General features: G+C 39.0%; 1 protein-coding gene across 3 annotated transcripts; it reads left to right on the top strand.

Moving 5' to 3' along the window:
• Positions 1–305: 305 nt before the first annotated feature.
• PCMTD2 (protein-L-isoaspartate (D-aspartate) O-methyltransferase domain containing 2) lies at positions 306–16,697 on the top strand. Of its 3 annotated transcripts, XM_054044900.1 has the most exons (7): positions 464–478; positions 3,075–3,145; positions 3,865–4,202; positions 6,656–6,758; positions 8,935–9,106; positions 11,144–11,267; positions 13,494–16,697. In XM_054044900.1, the coding sequence occupies exons 3-7, from the start codon at positions 3,896–3,898 to the stop codon at positions 13,874–13,876; spliced, it is 1,089 nt and encodes a 362-aa protein (XP_053900875.1). In that variant the 5' UTR covers positions 464–478; positions 3,075–3,145; positions 3,865–3,895; the 3' UTR covers positions 13,877–16,697. The 3 variants fall into 3 exon arrangements, with proteins under 3 accessions (XP_053900876.1, XP_053900874.1, XP_053900875.1); XM_054044901.1 differs by lacking the exons at positions 464–478; positions 3,075–3,145 and adding an exon at positions 306–392; XM_054044899.1 differs by lacking the exon at positions 3,075–3,145 and having other exon boundaries at positions 399–478.
• Positions 16,698–18,411: the final 1,714 nt, after the last annotated feature.

Raw genomic sequence — 18,411 nt, forward strand, 5'->3', positions numbered from 1 at the left:
GGATCTGGGTCCAGTGTTCCCTATATTTTGGGTGGCGCAGGGAAAGGTGATGGATGAGTGGGTGTGGCTGTGGGTGTGGGGGGTTAGCTCCCACTAAGGCCCTGCTAGGGCCCTTTTCTACTAGTGCAGTACCCAGAGCTATTGGTCCCTCTGTCACAGGCACCTGCCCTCCCCTCTCTGCACCCCCAGTGAGACACTCCCACACCGGCCTCCCCCTTTCCGGAGTGGTACATTCCCACACCTGTCACCCCATGCTGGGACCTCCGCGCTCCGTTCCCTATCGCGGTGCTACAATGGTAGAGCCCATTTCCCAAGCCGTCGTCCCCGCGGTAGCCGCGCCGTTGGTCCGCTCCGCGACTGCGCACTGGCGCTGCCCGGGGGCTCTCAGCTGGGTGAGTGTTTACAGCTGCCCGCCGGAGCCGGAGCGCTGAGGAGAGGCGGGCCGGCGGGGGGGGGGAACCGCTGCCCCAGCGCCCAGGTAGAGCCCACCCGCCTGCTCCCCCGGCCGCTGTCGTTGGGCCGAGCGCTGCAGGCCCCCAACCGCCCTCGCCTCACGGGGGCCCCGCCCCCTCAGGCCCCGGGTGGGGGAGGGGAGCCCGGAGCCCTCCTCCCCCCTCCCCTTGCTGGGGGACAGAGGGGGGCTGGAGGCGCCCAATACCCTGCTGTGCCCGCGCAGTGGGGCAGGCCCCCAGAGGCCGTAGTAATGTCAGAGCCCCCCCTTCCCCCCCCCAGCGCCCTCTAATAACACGGCCCTGCTCGCCTCGCGACCCGCTGCAGCAGCGACCCTATAATAATACCGGGGGGGGGGGCGGTTGCTGGGGTTCCCTGCACAATGTGGGAGCCCCCCCCAGGATAACCTAGCAACCCCCCCTCTCCCCCAAATATTTGTTACCGAGGTCCCCTGTCTCTTCAGGGCTGAGTCTGGCTGCTGAGTTGATCTCTGATTAGTTAAATTGCCAGGAGCGAGCCTGAGCGGGGACACGGGGCTGTGGGTACGAGGGAGGGCGATGCACCGCCGTATTTATCCCCCCCCCACACATCAGTGACCTGCCTGGGGTCTTGTAGTGGAAGTAACAATGGGGTGCAGAGGGAGTGTTTTGGGGGAGGGTTAGTGGAGGGTAACCCAGTGAGAGGGGAGTAACTCAGTCCCAGTGTAGCTACCTTTTATTATTCATTGCTAAGTGTGCTGTGGCGTCTGTGGCAGTTGTGAAAAAGCTGAGTTTACCTGTCTCGTGTTTCTTTGTGAGCTTACAAACAGTGCATTTAACTCTATTTGCTTTGTAATCATTAAAATATCATTGTTTGTTCCTGGAATATGAACATAGCTTCTCACGCTGTAAACTCTTCTTTTTCTCAGAAGAGGTGAGCATGGCACCATATAAATAGCGGGTGGCATAACCATTCCTGGAGTGTACACAACTCATAACTACACTGTGTTCTGATAGTGATCATAATTGTGGTATGCACACTCCAGCGTAATGCCTGGACCTGTAGAGAAGTCTGTACTCTGCACAAGAACTGCAGACGAGTGCAGCTAGAGTATTAAAAGGGGTGTGTGGGGTACCTTTGACTATAGCTAGCAGGTTAGGAAAACAGATGTGTAACTACTGGAAAAGAAAAGTTTAAATGGGGTATGTTTAAAATTCTGCATGTAAAGCAGATGTTTTCCACAAAATGAAGACCAGTCTGTGCTACAGAAATAACCATTTCAAAGTCTCCTCTATACTACCAGTATAACTTAGAGGACCCTGTTACAACTTGGTTGTCCCCTGACTGGGTTACAAAATGACTGTTGCTTGTAATGTGGATGAGAACTGTTGATGTCCCCATAACTGGGCTAACGCCTGGTCAGAGGACAACAAAGACTTGATTTCATGATGGTTTTTAGTGTATAATGGACCATAAAGCCACAACTCTGAAACACAGTTGTGGTGCTTGTGTGCACAAGAAGCAAAAAAGAAGTTTGTTTAACCTTGTCAGGGAGCCACAGCAGTGCCCTGGTAGGGCCATAACCATACTTCACAATTGTATTTAAACATGGAGATTTTAATAGTGTAAAGAGGGCCTGAATGGAGGGGAAGGAGATAAACATACTCAAGAAAATAGTGTGCGCAAACAAACGTCAAGAAAAGCAAGGTCTTAAGGGATGGAAGGAATTTTCGACACACAGTAATTAATCTGTGTAGTGTACTACCCAAAGGCACCAACCAAACTATAATCAAGCAGTCACAAGAAATTGATAGGTGTTTAAGAAGAAAACAAAATTGCAGGATAAAACTGTCTGATGTACCTATTCTAGATTTCGGGCACTCTCACTAGCAATATAGTGTAATGTTTTTGGGGTTTTTTTAACTGTGGTGAAAAAGGGTTGGTAGACGATTCCTGTTACCTGCCAAAGGGGGGGGGGAAATATCCAAGACACTACCAATGGATTAGTATACTTGGAGGCATACATTTATTAAACAGGCTAAAGGTCCTTCCTAAGAACTTGAGTGAAGTTCATCATGCCTCATATGTTTGCAAACAGACAGGACAGTACTCTCTGAGAATACATGTGTTGAGATTTTCTTGCTGCAATTTCTTCTTCGTTTCTTTTGAAACTGGTAAAGTATGTAATTTTTCTCTTGCTGAATGTATAGAACAATTTAGCCGTGGGCAGATCTACTGAATCTAGAAAACAACACTAAAGCTGCTGCTTCTGCAGTTATTGTTAGTACAGCACAGCAAAGCACTGCAGATAAAAATTTGCATTGTACTTTCTGGAATGGAACTTTTTAGTGGGTGGGAAACAACTAGATTAATTTGGAATTATAAATTAAGTGCTTTCCCTCTCTAACTCATTCTTTAAAAGATGAAGATGTACTTTATAAACTGTCTCTCCTAAATAGAGAGTAAGTGGTTTGCTTTCTTTTCCTAGAATGAATTGTGAGTCTGTAAAAGTGGTGATTGCAGTGTCATTATTTTGTAAGGGCCGGATGAAGTTGAAATAGTTTCTGAGGGGGATGATCTCACTTTACTCTTAGAAGAGACAATGGGAAATTGAACTCACTTCCGAGGAAATTTCTTTCCAACAGTTGCTCTCTATTCTATTGCATTCTCCACTGAAGGTGATGCTTGGAGCTGCAGAAGCTTGAGCCACAAGAAAGTATGTATTCTATTGAGGTGGTGGATATATTTTTTCCCCCTCCACTTCTGCCTGTGCCTCTTGATTATCATCATCATCATCTTTTTTTTTTTTGTAATGTATGTCCATGGACTTAGCATCCTGTTATATTTTCTTTCACCCTTCACTGCAGGCAATTTGGGAGGCTCCCTGGTTCTTTTTTCTACCTGTTTCTTTTGAAGTCTATTAACCCCCTTCTGGTTTTATTGCAAACAGGGAATCTGGATGTTCCTTGAATTTTGGCCAACGCAGGCCATATTTTTATTACTTATTTTTTATTATTATTGCTTGGACTCCATAGTGGAAAAGAGACAATGAATAAGAATGGGAACCAGAACCCATAATCTTATTTAGCAATTCAAGTGGAAACAGTAACTGACATAGTGGTAAAAAGCTGGTGTCACTGGAGGAGGGTATTATATAACTAAAAATGTGAATATTATATTATGACCTTCCTACCCCCCTCCCCAAAACATGTATGTAATTCTGAAACTCCAGGTACATGATTTTGTTTTTAATATTTGATAATTTTTTTATAATAAAGTCCGCTTTTGAGTATACTTTCTGTTCTAGTGTTTTTATATTGATATCTTTGCAAAGGAGTTGTCTTATTTTTACGATTTAAAATTGTTCTATGTTCAACAGCCTTAGCGTTTATAATGATGTTAAATGTCTTGCTCATCTTCCCCACCCCAATTTAGTTTTAGAACTTGCTAAAAATTGTTGAAGAAGATGGGAGGTGCAGTGAGTGCAGGAGAAGATAATGATGAGTTAATCGATAATCTGAAAGAAGCACAGTATATCCGAACAGAGCTGGTGGAGCAGGCATTCCGTGCCATTGATCGAGCAGACTACTATCTTGATGATTTTAAGGACAATGCTTACAAAGATTTGGCGTGGAAACATGGAAATTTTCATCTCTCTGCACCATGCATTTACTCTGAGGTGATGGAAGCTTTGGATCTACAGCCGGGACTGTCGTTCTTGAATCTGGGCAGTGGCACCGGTTACCTGAGTTCTATGATCGGACTCATCTTGGGTAAATAACTTTTGTCAAGTTAATTATTGATTACATTATCTTCTATTTTCGTGTTAGGAGGAAACATTCCTCTCTTTAATTTCAAGATTTTAAATTCGGTGTAAGTGCAGATAAAGAATATGTTAATCAGACTTGGCCAATTAAGCAGGATTCAGGGGAACCTAGTGATGACTCAGAACAGACAATGATGCAGTGCACAGCTGATTGTCATGGCCTCCTACTGACAGGAGTGTAGGCTTGTTGGACTCTCACTTAAGGAGGAGATCAGTATCAGGAGTGAAGACAGAGAAGTTTGTGGGATGGTGATTGAGTTTGACCAGGGAAGGGCCCTGAATCTGTGCCCATTTATTCTTAATCCCGCACAATCAGCCTGAAATACGTTTAAAGGGTCTGATTGTGATCTCATACTGGTGTTACTGCTGATTCTTACCAGTGTAAGATCAGAACCTGGTATCTAGTTCTAGTTACTTCCAGAGTGCAAGCAAGGTGATGCTTCAAAATACAATTTAGCAAATAGTCTTATGTCTTAATATAAGAACAGTGGTGGTGGTTTCCCACAGTTAGCAACCTTCTTTTCCCCTTGCCTTCCTCCAAACAAACACACAGGAGTAAATGTGTAAGTAGAATAGCTCTTCGAGGATGTAAACATGTGGTTGATCATATAGAATATGAAAATGCAGCAAATCACCTCTCATTCGCATGGTGGTAATAATCACTCTGTGGAGAATTGTCAAAATAAATTTCAAACTGCATTGATTCTAGTGAAATCCAAAGTCAGTGCTTACACACTGCTTCTGACTTCCAGTACAGCTACTAATAGCAGGAGGGGCCCCGTTACTCTCCTGCCTTTGGGTCGGAAATTTTAATTGTTTAAATGTTTGTGTCATCGGAGCTGAGTCTTAGTCGCATTTCCAGTGAGTGGGCATGAAGCTGGAACTTATTTATTGATTTGCAGTAAGCTTTGACCAAGCTAATTAGAATATGAACACTTATAACTTTAGGTGCCTTTGAACTACTTCTCCCTTAAAATTAGCAAGCCTGTCTCATAACAAAATAATAGAGGGGTTTGTGTAGCCTTAGTTATAATGTAAATATGGCTATTGTCTTCAGTGCCTAATAGCAGGACTCTTAAACTGTGCATAACTGTAATTCTGCAACATTTTCCTTTCAAATATTTGAAGGCAAATTGCCATATTATGTATTTTTCTTTGTTACGTTTAATCACGTTATGTAAAGTCACATGACATAACTGGATTGAACTTGTTATGACATTAAACAAGGATTCAGTTTGTCAAAATATGTAGGTCACAGGGACTGTTCTGTTTCTAATTCAGAGGAGTCAAACTCTTCAAAACAAAACAAAAAATAATCAATCAAAGATTAATTCCCTAAACTATTAGAATCTTCTGAAGGCTATGGTACTTTGTCTTTTGTCCTCTGGTAGAATTTAGACTCCCAGCACTTCAGAAGAACCAGAATATTGCTAACCATTATTGCCTCTGTAGTAACTTCTGGAATGCAAAGGTGTTATAAGCCCTGTTCAGATTCCTGTAATGTTCAAGTTCTTTCAGGTGTAACCCAGAATAATAAATCTTACTCATGGCATACTAAGTAAGTGTCTTTTCCTTGTTTTTATGGAACTCAGCTGCACTCATAGTATTACTCTAATATATTAAAGTTACAGTTCAAAGGGATGTTTCCAACATATTAACCATATTTAGTCTGAAATTTTTTACCTATTGTTACTTACTAGTAATATCTAAAGATTATTATAACTGAAAAATAAAACATAAACATCTTTAATTTTGTGGGAACTGTTGCATTTGGCAACACATCTCGTGGTGTTTTTAAGCCAACCCACTTTCCCTTGTTGAAAAGACCCTTATAAATATGCTAATACGAGCAAAAAAATCATTCTAAAACATTTTAAAAGATTTTTTTTTTTTTTTAAGTTCAGGATATATCTTTTAAGGGTTGCTCTGTCAGAAGCTTGAACTTTTATATATTACTCAATTAAATATAATGCAAGCACTGTTCCTATAATAGTAATGAGTCTGATTTCTAGAGCCAGTTAAAATTACCATGTGAATTGTAACTCTTGCCGATTTTTGGTCACTTCCCATAGCAATAATCTTTAGTGATTTATAGTGGATTCTTTGTGTTCTATAGCAGTGGTACATCTGAGACATCAGCATTCCTACCTCACCATTTCCTGTGTAAGTAGAAGCACGCTAGTCACAAAAGCTTGCTGCACATCAAGGCACTAGCCATCGCTAATAGTAAATGGTCCTGCACTTCTAAGTGCAGACCTCAAAACAAAAATTTTAAATTGTAGAAACATTCTTAAGGAGTAGTTTATCTGAAACACGTTGAGAAAGGAACAGGGATCGGTTGTGCTTGGCTTTATCCAGTTGCCCTTAAAACCATTTTCTTTGCACTCTTTAAACTTGCAGGTCCTTTTGGTGTTAACCATGGTGTGGAGCTTCACTCTGATGTTATAGAGTATGCAAAGCAGAAATTGGATGTCTTCATCAGAACAAGTGACAGCTTTGACAAGTAAGAGTCGAGAACACCTGTGGCATCCTACTTCATGATGTTGAATTTAATAATTATCACTACAGAACTACTAGTTCTTTGGGTAGCTCCCCCTATTCCCACACACAAACTGCAGATTTAAGGGTGATTTTAGGACACTGGCTCCTTAGGCTTGCTGAGCAGCAGTGTGTGACGACATTCTAAGCTGACGGGTAAGTGGAAGGAGAGAGGGTAAGAAATTTTTGCTATGTTGTTGTGCTCTTAGCTGTTCTAATGCCACACAGGTTAAAAGAAGCCAAAATCGGTTATTGGCAATAAGATTTAATTACAGCCAATATATTTGAGGCTGCAAATGGTGATAGCCATCTATCTAAAAAGTTATATTTGTGACCTCTCAGCTTGAATCCCCCCAAAGAGTGTAAAGTAATTTCCATGGTGCTCTAATATGGTTTTATTGGAAGAAAAACTTTATTGGTTAAAATGTGAAGGTATTTTTATGATTAAGTCAGTACTAAAGCTGCTTGGAATCTGATTTATGTTCTTCCTTGCAACTTTCACTCCGCTGCTGTCACAGCTAATAATTTTCTGCAATTTTCTATAACCAAAAGTTACCTTAGCAATACAAGTTGTAGCTCTCACCTTTTTGGATTTATTTTGCAATTTGTTTGTGGGAAGAAATGCTTCTGACCACCTGGAGCGGTAACAGTGCTAGAATGAATAAAATGGGTATAGCAGTCTTTAAACAAGAGCTGAATCATAGAATATCAGGGTTGGAAGGGACCTTAGGAGGTCATCCAGTCCAACCCCCTGCTCAAAACAAGACCAACCATCAGACAGATTTTTGCCCCAGATCCCTAAATGGCCCCCTCAAGGATTGAGGATTTAGGAGGCCAATGCACAAACCACTGAGCTATTGCTCCCCCTCTGCAGCCACTTCACCAATCGTACGCTGTTGTCACTACACTGAGAAGCTGATGGTTCAGTAGGGAAGAGGTAACCCCCCTTAGCATGCAATTTTTTGTTGTAAGCAGAGAGGCAAGAGTTCCTGTGAATAGGCAACCAGTCCCCTTCATTGCTAAAATAAATAAGCCTATTGTTATTGTTCTCATGCTATCTCACTTTACAGTAATTGCATTTCTGTAGCTTAATGGCAAAGACCAGTGTAAGTAGAAAGTTTCAGATCTGGAGACCTGTTTGAAAAAAATCAGTGACACTGCAGTGCAAGTACAAAAGGAGTGGGGGTTATGACACTATTAAAGATGGTGTCATTTAGATGAGATCCTTGCCCATCTGTGGTATATCTCACTGAAACTATATCAAAAAGAATAGGTGGTCTAGTGTCTGATCAAAATCTTTTTAATAAAACTGTCCTAATAGCCAAGTCTTATTTACAAACTACTGATGAGTTGATAACAGTGCAGTAATTATGTTGGCAAACAAATTGCCCAATAATTTATTGTTTGTAAAATGCTTTGGGGTACCTGGAATCAGAAAAATAGTATATAAAACCACACTGCTCTACAGCTGACCAATTTGTACTTCAGAGATTAATACTGTCATAGATAAGAAAAAAGATTATTATAGTCTTTGTGAATTCTGGCCATTCTGCAAAAACAGAAATTAGCATAAAATTGTTTTTCTCTCTCAAACTATATCAGTACTGTATTGCAAGAATTTTTTGTCTAAACTATGAATTTGCAGTGAAATCCTGGCTCAATTGAAATTGATGGTAAAACTCCTATTGACTTCAATGGAGGCAGCATCTCACTCTTAGTGTTGAAACCCATTTAGCAGTTTATGGGAAAGGTTATGGAAAACTAAGCCAAAGACATTCTGGTTCTGTCTTAAAAGAGCTTAGAGTTCAAATTGCACTTGTAATATTTATGCACAGATATTGTAACTGGGCCCACAAATCAGGTAATTGTATGACAAATCCCAATCCTGATAATTTGCGTAAGCAATTATTCAGTGTATATGTTCAGATTATGCACCTAGAATCTTTGGAAAATCTCATGTATGAGTAATTTCAGAATCACTCTAGCCTGGAGGGCCTCAAATTGTGGCCCTTTCTGGTAGTCTGTAGAATGAAACTTTTTGAGATCCAGGAAATTGGGGCTTGGGAGGGGAAATGGGCAATGAAATTTTCTTTTCTTATCAAGTTTGGAGTGTTATAATTGGACCTCTTCTTCTTTTTCAGATTTGAATTCTGTGAGCCCTCCTTTGTTACTGGCAATTGTTTAGAGATCTCTCCAGATTCTACTCAGTATGACCGTGTTTACTGTGGTGCTGGGGTACAGAAAGAACATGAGGACTACATGAAGAGTCTGCTGAAAGTTGGAGGAATTCTCGTCATGCCACTTGAGGAAAAGGTTGAGTGCCTCTTTACCTATGATTTTGATTTCTTTATTCTTATTTAGCTTATAGGTGCAGTTCACTACCTTCCTTATAGGCAACTATTTGGCATATCAGCTCTTACACTAAGTTTTTACTAGGAATAAAGAGAGCAGTTTCCAGAAACTTAACTATACGTGTCTTAATTATATGTTACAAAGTATGCATATTTCTACCGGACAGTCCTTCTTCAGGTCTTTTGTATTTAATTTTGTAGTGAATTGTGAGGTATTCCAAGTTAGTTTCACACTTCATTGTTGTACTTCTTCGAGAACGTTTCAGTCAAAGTTTGTTGGAATGAGATACCATACCACACTTTGTGCTTTCCAGTGGTAAATTAGATGGTCCATATAGTAAGTACAGTATGTAGAAAAGGAAGGTAGTGGTGCAGGGTTGGGCTGCGTTGTAACTATGTGAATCTTACATCTCTTGATATCTTTCATTTGAGGCTTGGAGAGGGAGAAAATTGATTTCAGATTAGCTTGAATTTCTGATTGTAAACTACTTCATAAATAGATTTTGCAAGTGTATAGTGCAGTGTCTTGTTATATTTATTGTAACTGGAAAAGAATTTTTAAATTAGAAGTCAAGAATACTTAATGCTTGATCATTTCTTTAAGTGTTTAAGGGTCAGCTTCGCAAACTGTCCTCTAAAGGGGCATCCAAAATACCAACATTCATGAGTGCCAGTGAGCACTTTGTGCACACAAATTGGGTAATTTCTGTGTATATGAAAATACAAATACACCTAACTTATGCATGTAAATATTACAGGTATTAGGAAAGTCAGTTGAAAATTTGAACCAAGGAGTTAAAGATTAGCTAAAACTTTCTTTCACTATTAAAAAAACAAAAATATTTTCTGCAAGAATAAATCTGGGTTTAGTTTTTTTTTTTTTTTTTCTTTTTTTCTTTTTTCTTTTTCTACTTATCCCATACACTGTTGAAGTGTTCTCCAGCAGGAAATTTGTTCAGAGTTCCAGATACAGCCAGTGAAAATTGGGCAAGAAAAAGTGGCAGCTTACTTTGCCAAACAGGAAGCATTCAAAATAGTTGCAAGTCATAGGTTAAATAAACAGAGTCCAACAGCCTGTAGCAAAAACTGCTACTGATATAAAAAGAGCTTTCTCGGCCTACCCTCTTTATACTGTGGAAAACTAACAAGACAGTTATTAGACTACTGTTACCTTATCTGTGTGCTTCTGCCTTTTGTGGCAGCAACACCCTATGGACTGTACTGTTCCTAGGATTGTGGTGCTGTTATTTACTGGCCCAACAGGTCAGTTACCAATTTTTCTAATGATCTGCCATTTTTAATGGTATGCCACAGGTCACTATTGATTTGAAACTCTGAATAACCATGCCCAAACTTTCTAAACAAATATATCTTCATAATTCTGGCATCTCTTGCAAGTAAAGATATATTGTTTCACGGGACTGCTTAGTTTAGGATTGGAAGTGACATATGGAACCTTTCATCTCTAGGTACAGTAGTTAGTTTCGGTCAGCAGCTCACAGAAATTATTACCATTCAGAGGCTGTTAGGTCACCTACAATATGTAAAATTAATTGGTATCCCGTTCACAAAGCAAAACCCACCAATATTCTTTGCAATAACTTTCAGCCAAGGAATGAATGTCTATTGAAGATTGAATTAACCTCTGAACTCTGAGGCAGCCCCTATAGTTCAGAATGGGGAGAAATTGGGAGGGCAGTGTGATGAAATCTGTTATTGCCACTGTACATGTTCTGTGGTTAGACAACTTCATCCATTAGGGCTGTAAACCTGGTTCTCTTCATGAGTTCTAAATTCACTCTTTAAAGAAAGAATTATGATGAACCTGTGTGTTACTTGGCTTTTCATCTTGTCACCACTAATTCTGTGTATTTCGAACACTTCGCCTGATATCCAAAAGGCAAACAGTAGATTGTTCATTCTCTGCATAAAAAATTAACTATAGATAACTGATTTCTACTGTTTACATAGTAGACAGCACTTTCTCTTTTTGATGCAGCTGACGAAGATAACGCGCACTGGTCCTGCTGCCTGGGAAACCAAGAAGATCCTTGCTGTTTCTTTTGCTCCTCTGATTCAACCCATTCATGCAGATTCAGGGAAATCGAGACTTGTTCACTTGCGTAAGTATAAATGTTTATAGGTACGTTTGCTCCTCTTTCTGTTGTCCCTTTGGCTGTTAGTTTCATCTTGATCCAAGCATGGTACTCATACACAGAGGAAGTGCAGCTTCCTTCTTCTGGTGAAAACTACGCAAGCTGTTTCATTCTTTTGACAGTTGTCCAATTTTGTCCATCCTATGCTGGTTACCAGTTTTTCTGTATTTGAAGAGGTGTGGTATTAGGAAAGCAATTTGCAAAACAAATCCAGAAATGTTAGTGTCTGCTCTGTGAAATTGAAAGTGCTTATCTTTTGAATTTTAAAATAATCTGCCTGCATTTTCAGTTTCCCGTTTGTCAGACTGTACTGCCTTGCCCATGTAGATTCTTACATGGCATTTTATAGTATTAAGGGAATATATTGCAAAGTGAAAAATGCACACAGCATTTGTTTTAGATGTGACATATATCAATTTATATCAATAGCATGGCTGTGCAGAGTTTCTTTCAAACATGATACCCTTCAGGAGGGAGTTGCATTATTTTTATTTGTATTGCAGGTAGTGCCCAGTGATCCCAATCTAGATTGAGGCTCCATTGTGCAAGGTCCTGTACAAACACATAACACGTGGTCCCTACCCTCAAGAAATTACTACTTAATCTGTTTTTATTCTTATATGATATCTGCTTATCTCACTGTACAGAGCATATTAACTGTCCATCTGAGCATACTTGCATATTGTGTCCACTATGAGGAAGCCTGCAAGTATTTCGTACTTTATTTTCCCCCCTTCTTTGCTCAGAAGAACGTCTGTGTTTTTAATCCACAATGAAACAGTTTTTTCAATTTAATTTGATGCTTCTCAGTGCAGGGATAGATATATGCAAATACAAGTTTTATTTACATTACGTGAGAGACATGGAATTGTGCAGTAGTGTTGACTCTTGCACACCTTGGATTGACTGAATAGTGCTGCACAAAAGAATGTAGAGTCCTCCAAACCAGTGGTTCTCAATCTTTCCAGACTACTATACCCCATTCAGGAGTCTGATTTGTCTTGTGTACCCCCAAGTATCACCTCACTTAAAAACTACTTGCTTACAAAAGCAAACCTAAAAATACATTTTTAACCATATCATTATAAAATCAATTGGAATATAAATTTTGTACTTACATTTCCGTGTATAGGCTATAGAGCAGTATAAACAAGTCATTGTCTGTATGAAACAGTGCTTTTTTATGTAGCCTGTTGTAAAACTATGCAAATATCTAGATGAGTTGATGTAGCCCTGGAAGTCCTCTGTGTACCCCCAGGGGTACACGTACCCTTGGTTGAGAACTGCTTCTCTAAACCACTGAAGAGGGTGGGTATGTACCGTATATAATACACAGCCACATGCTTCTAACTCCTTCTATCCACAGATCTTGAAACAGATTTCATATGCTAATGATGTTAGCCTACACCTTTTGTCAGTTTCCTCATCAATACTTTTCTATTTCAAAAGTTAAGTGATTTGCCCAAAGTCACGAAATTAATCTGCAGCAGAGCTGGGAGTAGAATCTAGATCTACTCACTCTGTCTTGCGCATTGAGGACTGTTTCCACACTACTGAGAAGTCCGGAAACAAACTTCTCCACGTTATTGTACAGTCTGAATTGCAAAGTCTTAAGATTTAAAACTTAAAACACGGTAGCATAAATTAGTTCCTTGAGTATACCATACCAAAATGCTATTTTAAATATTTAATTCAGCGTCTACTGATCTGTGTTTTGTGCACAGTGTGGGTTTGTGCATTTGAACTTTCTCTCGGCTCCTTCTTTCAGTGATCAGAGTATGGGAGAAGTGCATAACACAACGTGTTTTTTGGGGAAAAACATTAAGTTTATCTGAGTTGACAGATTAAAATAAAGTTCCAAGTATCAGAGGGGGAGCCGTGTTAGTCTGAATCTGTAAAAAGCAACAAAGGGTCCTGTGGCACCTTTAAGACTAACAGAAGTAGACTTGCATCTGAAGAAGTGAGGTTCTTACCCACGAAAACTTATGCTCCCAATACTTCTGTTAGTCTTAAAGGTGCCACAGGACCCTCTGTTGCTTTTTAAAATAAAGTTGTTGGGTATTTTTTGTGTGTTTTTATAAACATAACAGGGAATTGAAATAGTTATCCTCACTCCGTTTCAGACAACTCTTCAGCCTGTACTGCCAGATTTTATGCTTCCATACCTGTTCATATTTTTATTCTGTGTTCTAGCACCAATAACTGTCCGCAGCCTACAGGATCTGGCTCGCATTGCCATCCGAGGAACTATTAAGAGGCTAATACATCAAGAAACAATGAGCAAAAATGGAAATGGTCTGAAAAACCCTCCAAGGTTTAAACGAAGACGTGTTCGCCGCCGTCGCATGGAAACCATTGTCTTCTTGGATAAAGAAGTCTTTGCCAGTCGTATCTCAAACCCTTCAGATGATAACAACAACTGTGAGGAGATTGAGGAGGAGAGGCGAGAAGAGGAGGAAAAGGGTATCTCTGAACTGAAGCCAGACCCCCCTGTAAACTTTCTGAGAGAGAAGGTCTTGAGTTTGCCTTTGCCTGATCCCCTGAAATATTACCTGCTTTATTACAGAGAAAAATAAGTTTCTTTTTCATAGAAAGCAGAAAGGTAGACATAAAAATAAAATACTTCTTAGGGCTTGACAAATGTGTACCACTTGCTTGCCTGTTAACATGACCACACATGGCAGTAGGCTGGCTAGCTGGGGAATGTGGCTGCTGTATTCTTAAACATCATAGCTTTTTTTAAGTTTCCTCTCCTTCTTGGTTGTATGCTATAGTTTTATCCTGCAGCAGTGTTCCCTTTTAAAAAGCAAGCTGATGAAGTGCTCAGCTCCTTAGAGAGAAGGATATCATTCCCTGAAAACTAACTACACAGAGATATCTATTGAAATCTCTTGGCTGCACTTTCACCAAATTGCAGTTTTAAATATTCTTAGGCAGTGCTCTAAAGACTTCATTGTCCATGCTCTCCTACTAACTTTGACACAAATGGAGTACACATTTGGTTTCATTTTTAAACGGAGATATTGATAAAATCTGACCTGGTAAACCTTATTTGTTCCAGTAATCTGCAAAAAACACAAACGTACAAAATCAGACTTTTGTAGTACTTTGAGGTATCCAGGTTTTGAACACCTAAACAAAGCACTGGCCACCTTTCGATTTGTGGGTCTCAGGTTAGCTATAAACCTTACCTTTTTTTAGATTTGAGGGGAAGAGGAATGTTTGGCAGGGAGTTGGTGTTTCCTTCACAGAAAACAGCTTGTTTTGTAAAATCCAGTCTGAGGTGAGATGCAAGCTATGTAAGGTTTAAAAAGAAATAAGGAGAGTGAAATTAATTTAGAGTTGCTAAACTGATCAGCTGACTTTCAAAGATTGCTAGAGTGATCAAGTTTGTGGCTGTTTCCTCTGGCACCACTTGTAAAGTAATTCTGAAAAAATGGGTGAGAAAAGGACAAACCTAGCAAGGAGCTAAACTAAGACAGGTTCTGATAGCGCAATCAACAGACCTTATATGAGTTAGTGTGTGACTGCTGTGCTGAACATCGTGTAAGGCAGGTAGTCTCAGGCATTCCTAGCCTGAACTAAAGGAAGTAGCCAGTGTCCTGGGAAATGAACCAAACTTTGTTTCTCAGAGGTTGCACAGAAAGTGGAAACAGTCTAGGAAGCCAAAGTGAGTGGTTATGCTACTGACACATAATGCTTAAGTGCCCTGTTTGGGGCTCTGCTGTAGCAAGGAGACTGCAATGCTGTTCACATATACCTTGTCCTTGTAGATTAGCAGGAACTAGATTTACAGCCTTACTAGTTCATTTAATTTTTGTTTGTTTCTTTAAGTAGCTTGTGTAGAAAGACTTTATAACCTGCAGTTTCATGGAGTATAAATTCTAATCTTTATTCTCAAGTCTTCCTGTAATGATGGTAGGAGGAGATTTATATTCATGTGTTGAGTGGAAGATTGCTTGATTATTTTGGCCTGTTTGAAAAAATCTGTGTACAGTATTGGGGCCCGAAGGAAACAATTGAGGCTGCATTGATTTGGATCACTCAAAGGCTAACTACATAATAATCCTATCAGTAGATAATCCAGCTATGTTAGAAGGATATTTCCTCATCAGTTGCAGTTGGTGGGTTTGATCTTGAGCTCATTTGTATGGTCTCCTCACCTTGCTAAGAGGAGTGAATGAAGATTGTTTTGCCAAAACACATTAACCTGGACTTCGTTACATGGTACCAAATCACACAATTTGCATTGACTGAGTTGTGTGTTTTAAATCTTGTGCCGCACTTTGAAAATGTAGGAATTAGTCTGTGTCTAAGCAATGCTTTTATGCTCACTCCCTTTTTAAAAGTCTCCAAATACCCACTCTGTACTTGTGACAATTAACATGTCTTTTTCTATAAAATACAATGTATGGATGTCCAATAAAATCCCTATGAACTGCATTTGTTGTGACCTCAGAGGATATTATTTTTAACTGTTAAACAGTCATGTTCCATGTTTGTCATAGATATATGCCTTTCTCTCCAGTGGCAAGACAGTTTTTCACCCTTTTTCACGATTTGGGCTACCAATTCCCCCTCTTATTTATTAATTGCAGGCCTTTCTACAGATACCGTGTAGAAGTCTCCTATTTTTAAAATGGTCAATAACAACTTGAAGTGGATATTTATATGAATAATCCTATTTGTTGCTTCAGTTACTTTATCTTTGCATTTGGCACTGTTTGATGTTTTTTCCTATAACTATAAAAGATATTTTGTCAGATTTTCACCAGATTTGCCTTTTTTATTACATTTGCTAGATTTTGTAGGGCTCTTTAAAATGCATAGAAAAATATTTTTCCTGTGTATGCCTGAATACAGTAAATATACACACAAGCAGTTTGGGTTCTAGGTTGTCAGTGTCCCATTGTCAAAATAAAAAACATGGTAGAAAGTCTATATGTGTAATATAACTGTGAAATAGTGTGGTTTGTAGCCTGTAAATAAAGGGGAATTGTAAATATGATTTTCCCTGTGCACAAGCACTTGCACTGTAGTTTAGTACAGTAGATTTGTGTGTTTACTAGATTAACTGTAGCATACTGTTTTTTGTATAGTCTATACATTTTATGGAAATATTACCTGCTTTTCTGATTAGTGTTTATTTTTGTTTTCCAGATAGTCTGCATTTAAAATGCACGTGACTTCTTTGTAGATTTTGATAGAATAGTAAGTACATAAGGAAACAAGCTTCAAACTGTTGAAATCTTAAGTATGCAAATTGAAAAATAAGTGTGTAAAGCAATTTTTATTGTCATTTCTAATCTCATGAGGCATGCAAAAATGTCAAGCAATTGAAAACAATTTTATTAAAATGAGTGTTTCTATATCAATAAATGCAGTAATGACTTTTTAGCATTGCTTCTTCATCATGTGTTAAGAATACTTTGCAAAAATAAGTATTATCAAAACTACAAGAAGAAATTTCTGTTCTTAGAAAAGACCATTCTTAATGCCAAGCAATTATGTAGTTTACATTGATTTCATCTTAACTTGGAACATCATCTTCCAAAAGCAGCACAATTGGTGATCGCAAATCAGTAGCTAATGGAATAGTGGAAGATATGGTTGGCAGTTTGGAGCGCACATGGAATTGGTATGGATTTAATAAGTACCGCAATATACTGGCAAGCCAGTTTCCTTAGCTAGATCTTTAAAATGTGAACTTAATAGTTACCATTCAGGGCTTCTGTCTCACTAGTACTGTGAAAACTCCATTTCAGCATCAGATTAAATGGAAAACTAATCTTAATGCAGCAAGAAGAGTCAACTGCAGGTATTCTTCATTAGCAATAGATATATCTGTTGACCCTTAAGCTACAATATGATGATGATGATGTATAGATTTTCATCTTTATATCCTCTGGGTTAGTCTAGACAAATGTGTGTGTGGAGGTAACATATTCTTCTCCGAATCAAAACAGTAGGATAGTATGTAAATATACAACTAATCCCTTCCATTTCCATCCACTGCTTCCTAGAAATACTTTTACTACTTTGAGAAGGGATGAATGTGCCACGTCCTACCTAAGGAGACCAATGTAATTATTATTTGTGTCACAGAATTAATTCAAAAAGAAAGGGTCCTGTTTTAAAAGACTGTCTGTCTGTCATTAACAGGTAGGAAGAGTTTCTGAGAAGCACCTATTGGTTACAAGTAACTGATATTTGCCATTTTGTCTACTGTATGTATGTTAACATTTAAACTAGCTCTCAATAAGAGTGTTTTTATGGCAGTTGCATTTACAATACATCCTAAATCTACATTTGACTAGAGCCCATGAGAAATATTTCAAAAGGCGTTGGAGGGAAGCTTTTAATAACTTGCATATGCTTTAACTCCACTTCTTTACTATGAAACGTTATCCAGGTAAAAAATGCATATCATCACAGCTCCCTGGAACGTGTCCGACACCACCAAGATGTTCTTAATAAGGTGGAATTTTTGTTCCCGTATGTTGAGTGAAATAGAGCATTTTTAAGCCAGAGACTTTTTTCTTTTTTTCTTTTCAAAACTGTAGTCCTGTGTCATTGAATGACAATTGGATATCTATTTATTTGTGGATATTTATCTATACAAAATGTCTCAAAGCTGTTCCTTTTTGTGGTGTCTCATGTTACCAAACAAGTACAGTATTTCATAATGTCTCGTGGAGTTAAATATATATTGTCTGAATTCAGAGTAGAGTTTCATGAACAGAGTAGAATTTGTTTTGCCATTGTATCCATTCTGGTCTCTGTGAGGCATTTGAGCGTGTGTAACAGTATACCCATTACACTGAAGTTGTGTGAGTAACTTCCATAATTAAACCAGAAAAGCTATGTTCAAATATCTACAGAAACTACTTAACTTGTCAAGCTTCGAAGTTCATTGATAATACCTGAAACTTCACTCAGCCCAGGAAGATGCTCAGAAATGGAATGTATAGAGCTATACCATTCTCTTGTTATGTACCTGCAACTCCTGTTGATATTCATTTGAGTTGTTTGCTGCTCAAGGTAACCAATAGTATGTAAAATCAACCACTGTCTTGGGAATTTGATAATAGCCCAGCTGAGCCTGAGTAAG

The sequence above is a fragment of the Malaclemys terrapin genome, chromosome 12 (genome assembly GCF_027887155.1).
Source record: "Malaclemys terrapin pileata isolate rMalTer1 chromosome 12, rMalTer1.hap1, whole genome shotgun sequence".
NCBI lineage: Eukaryota > Metazoa > Chordata > Testudines > Emydidae > Malaclemys > Malaclemys terrapin.

Excerpts from the sequence above, each read along its gene's own strand:
- PCMTD2 (XM_054044901.1), top strand. The coding sequence starts at position 3,896 with ATGGGAGGTGCAGTGAGTGCAGGAGAAGATAATGATGAGTTAATCGAT. Across the intron at positions 9,107-11,143 it reads TCATGCCACTTGAGGAAAAG|CTGACGAAGATAACGCGCAC; the intron begins GTTGAGTGCCTC and ends TTTTTGATGCAG. Across the intron at positions 11,268-13,493 it reads ATCGAGACTTGTTCACTTGC|CACCAATAACTGTCCGCAGC; the intron begins GTAAGTATAAAT and ends TCTGTGTTCTAG.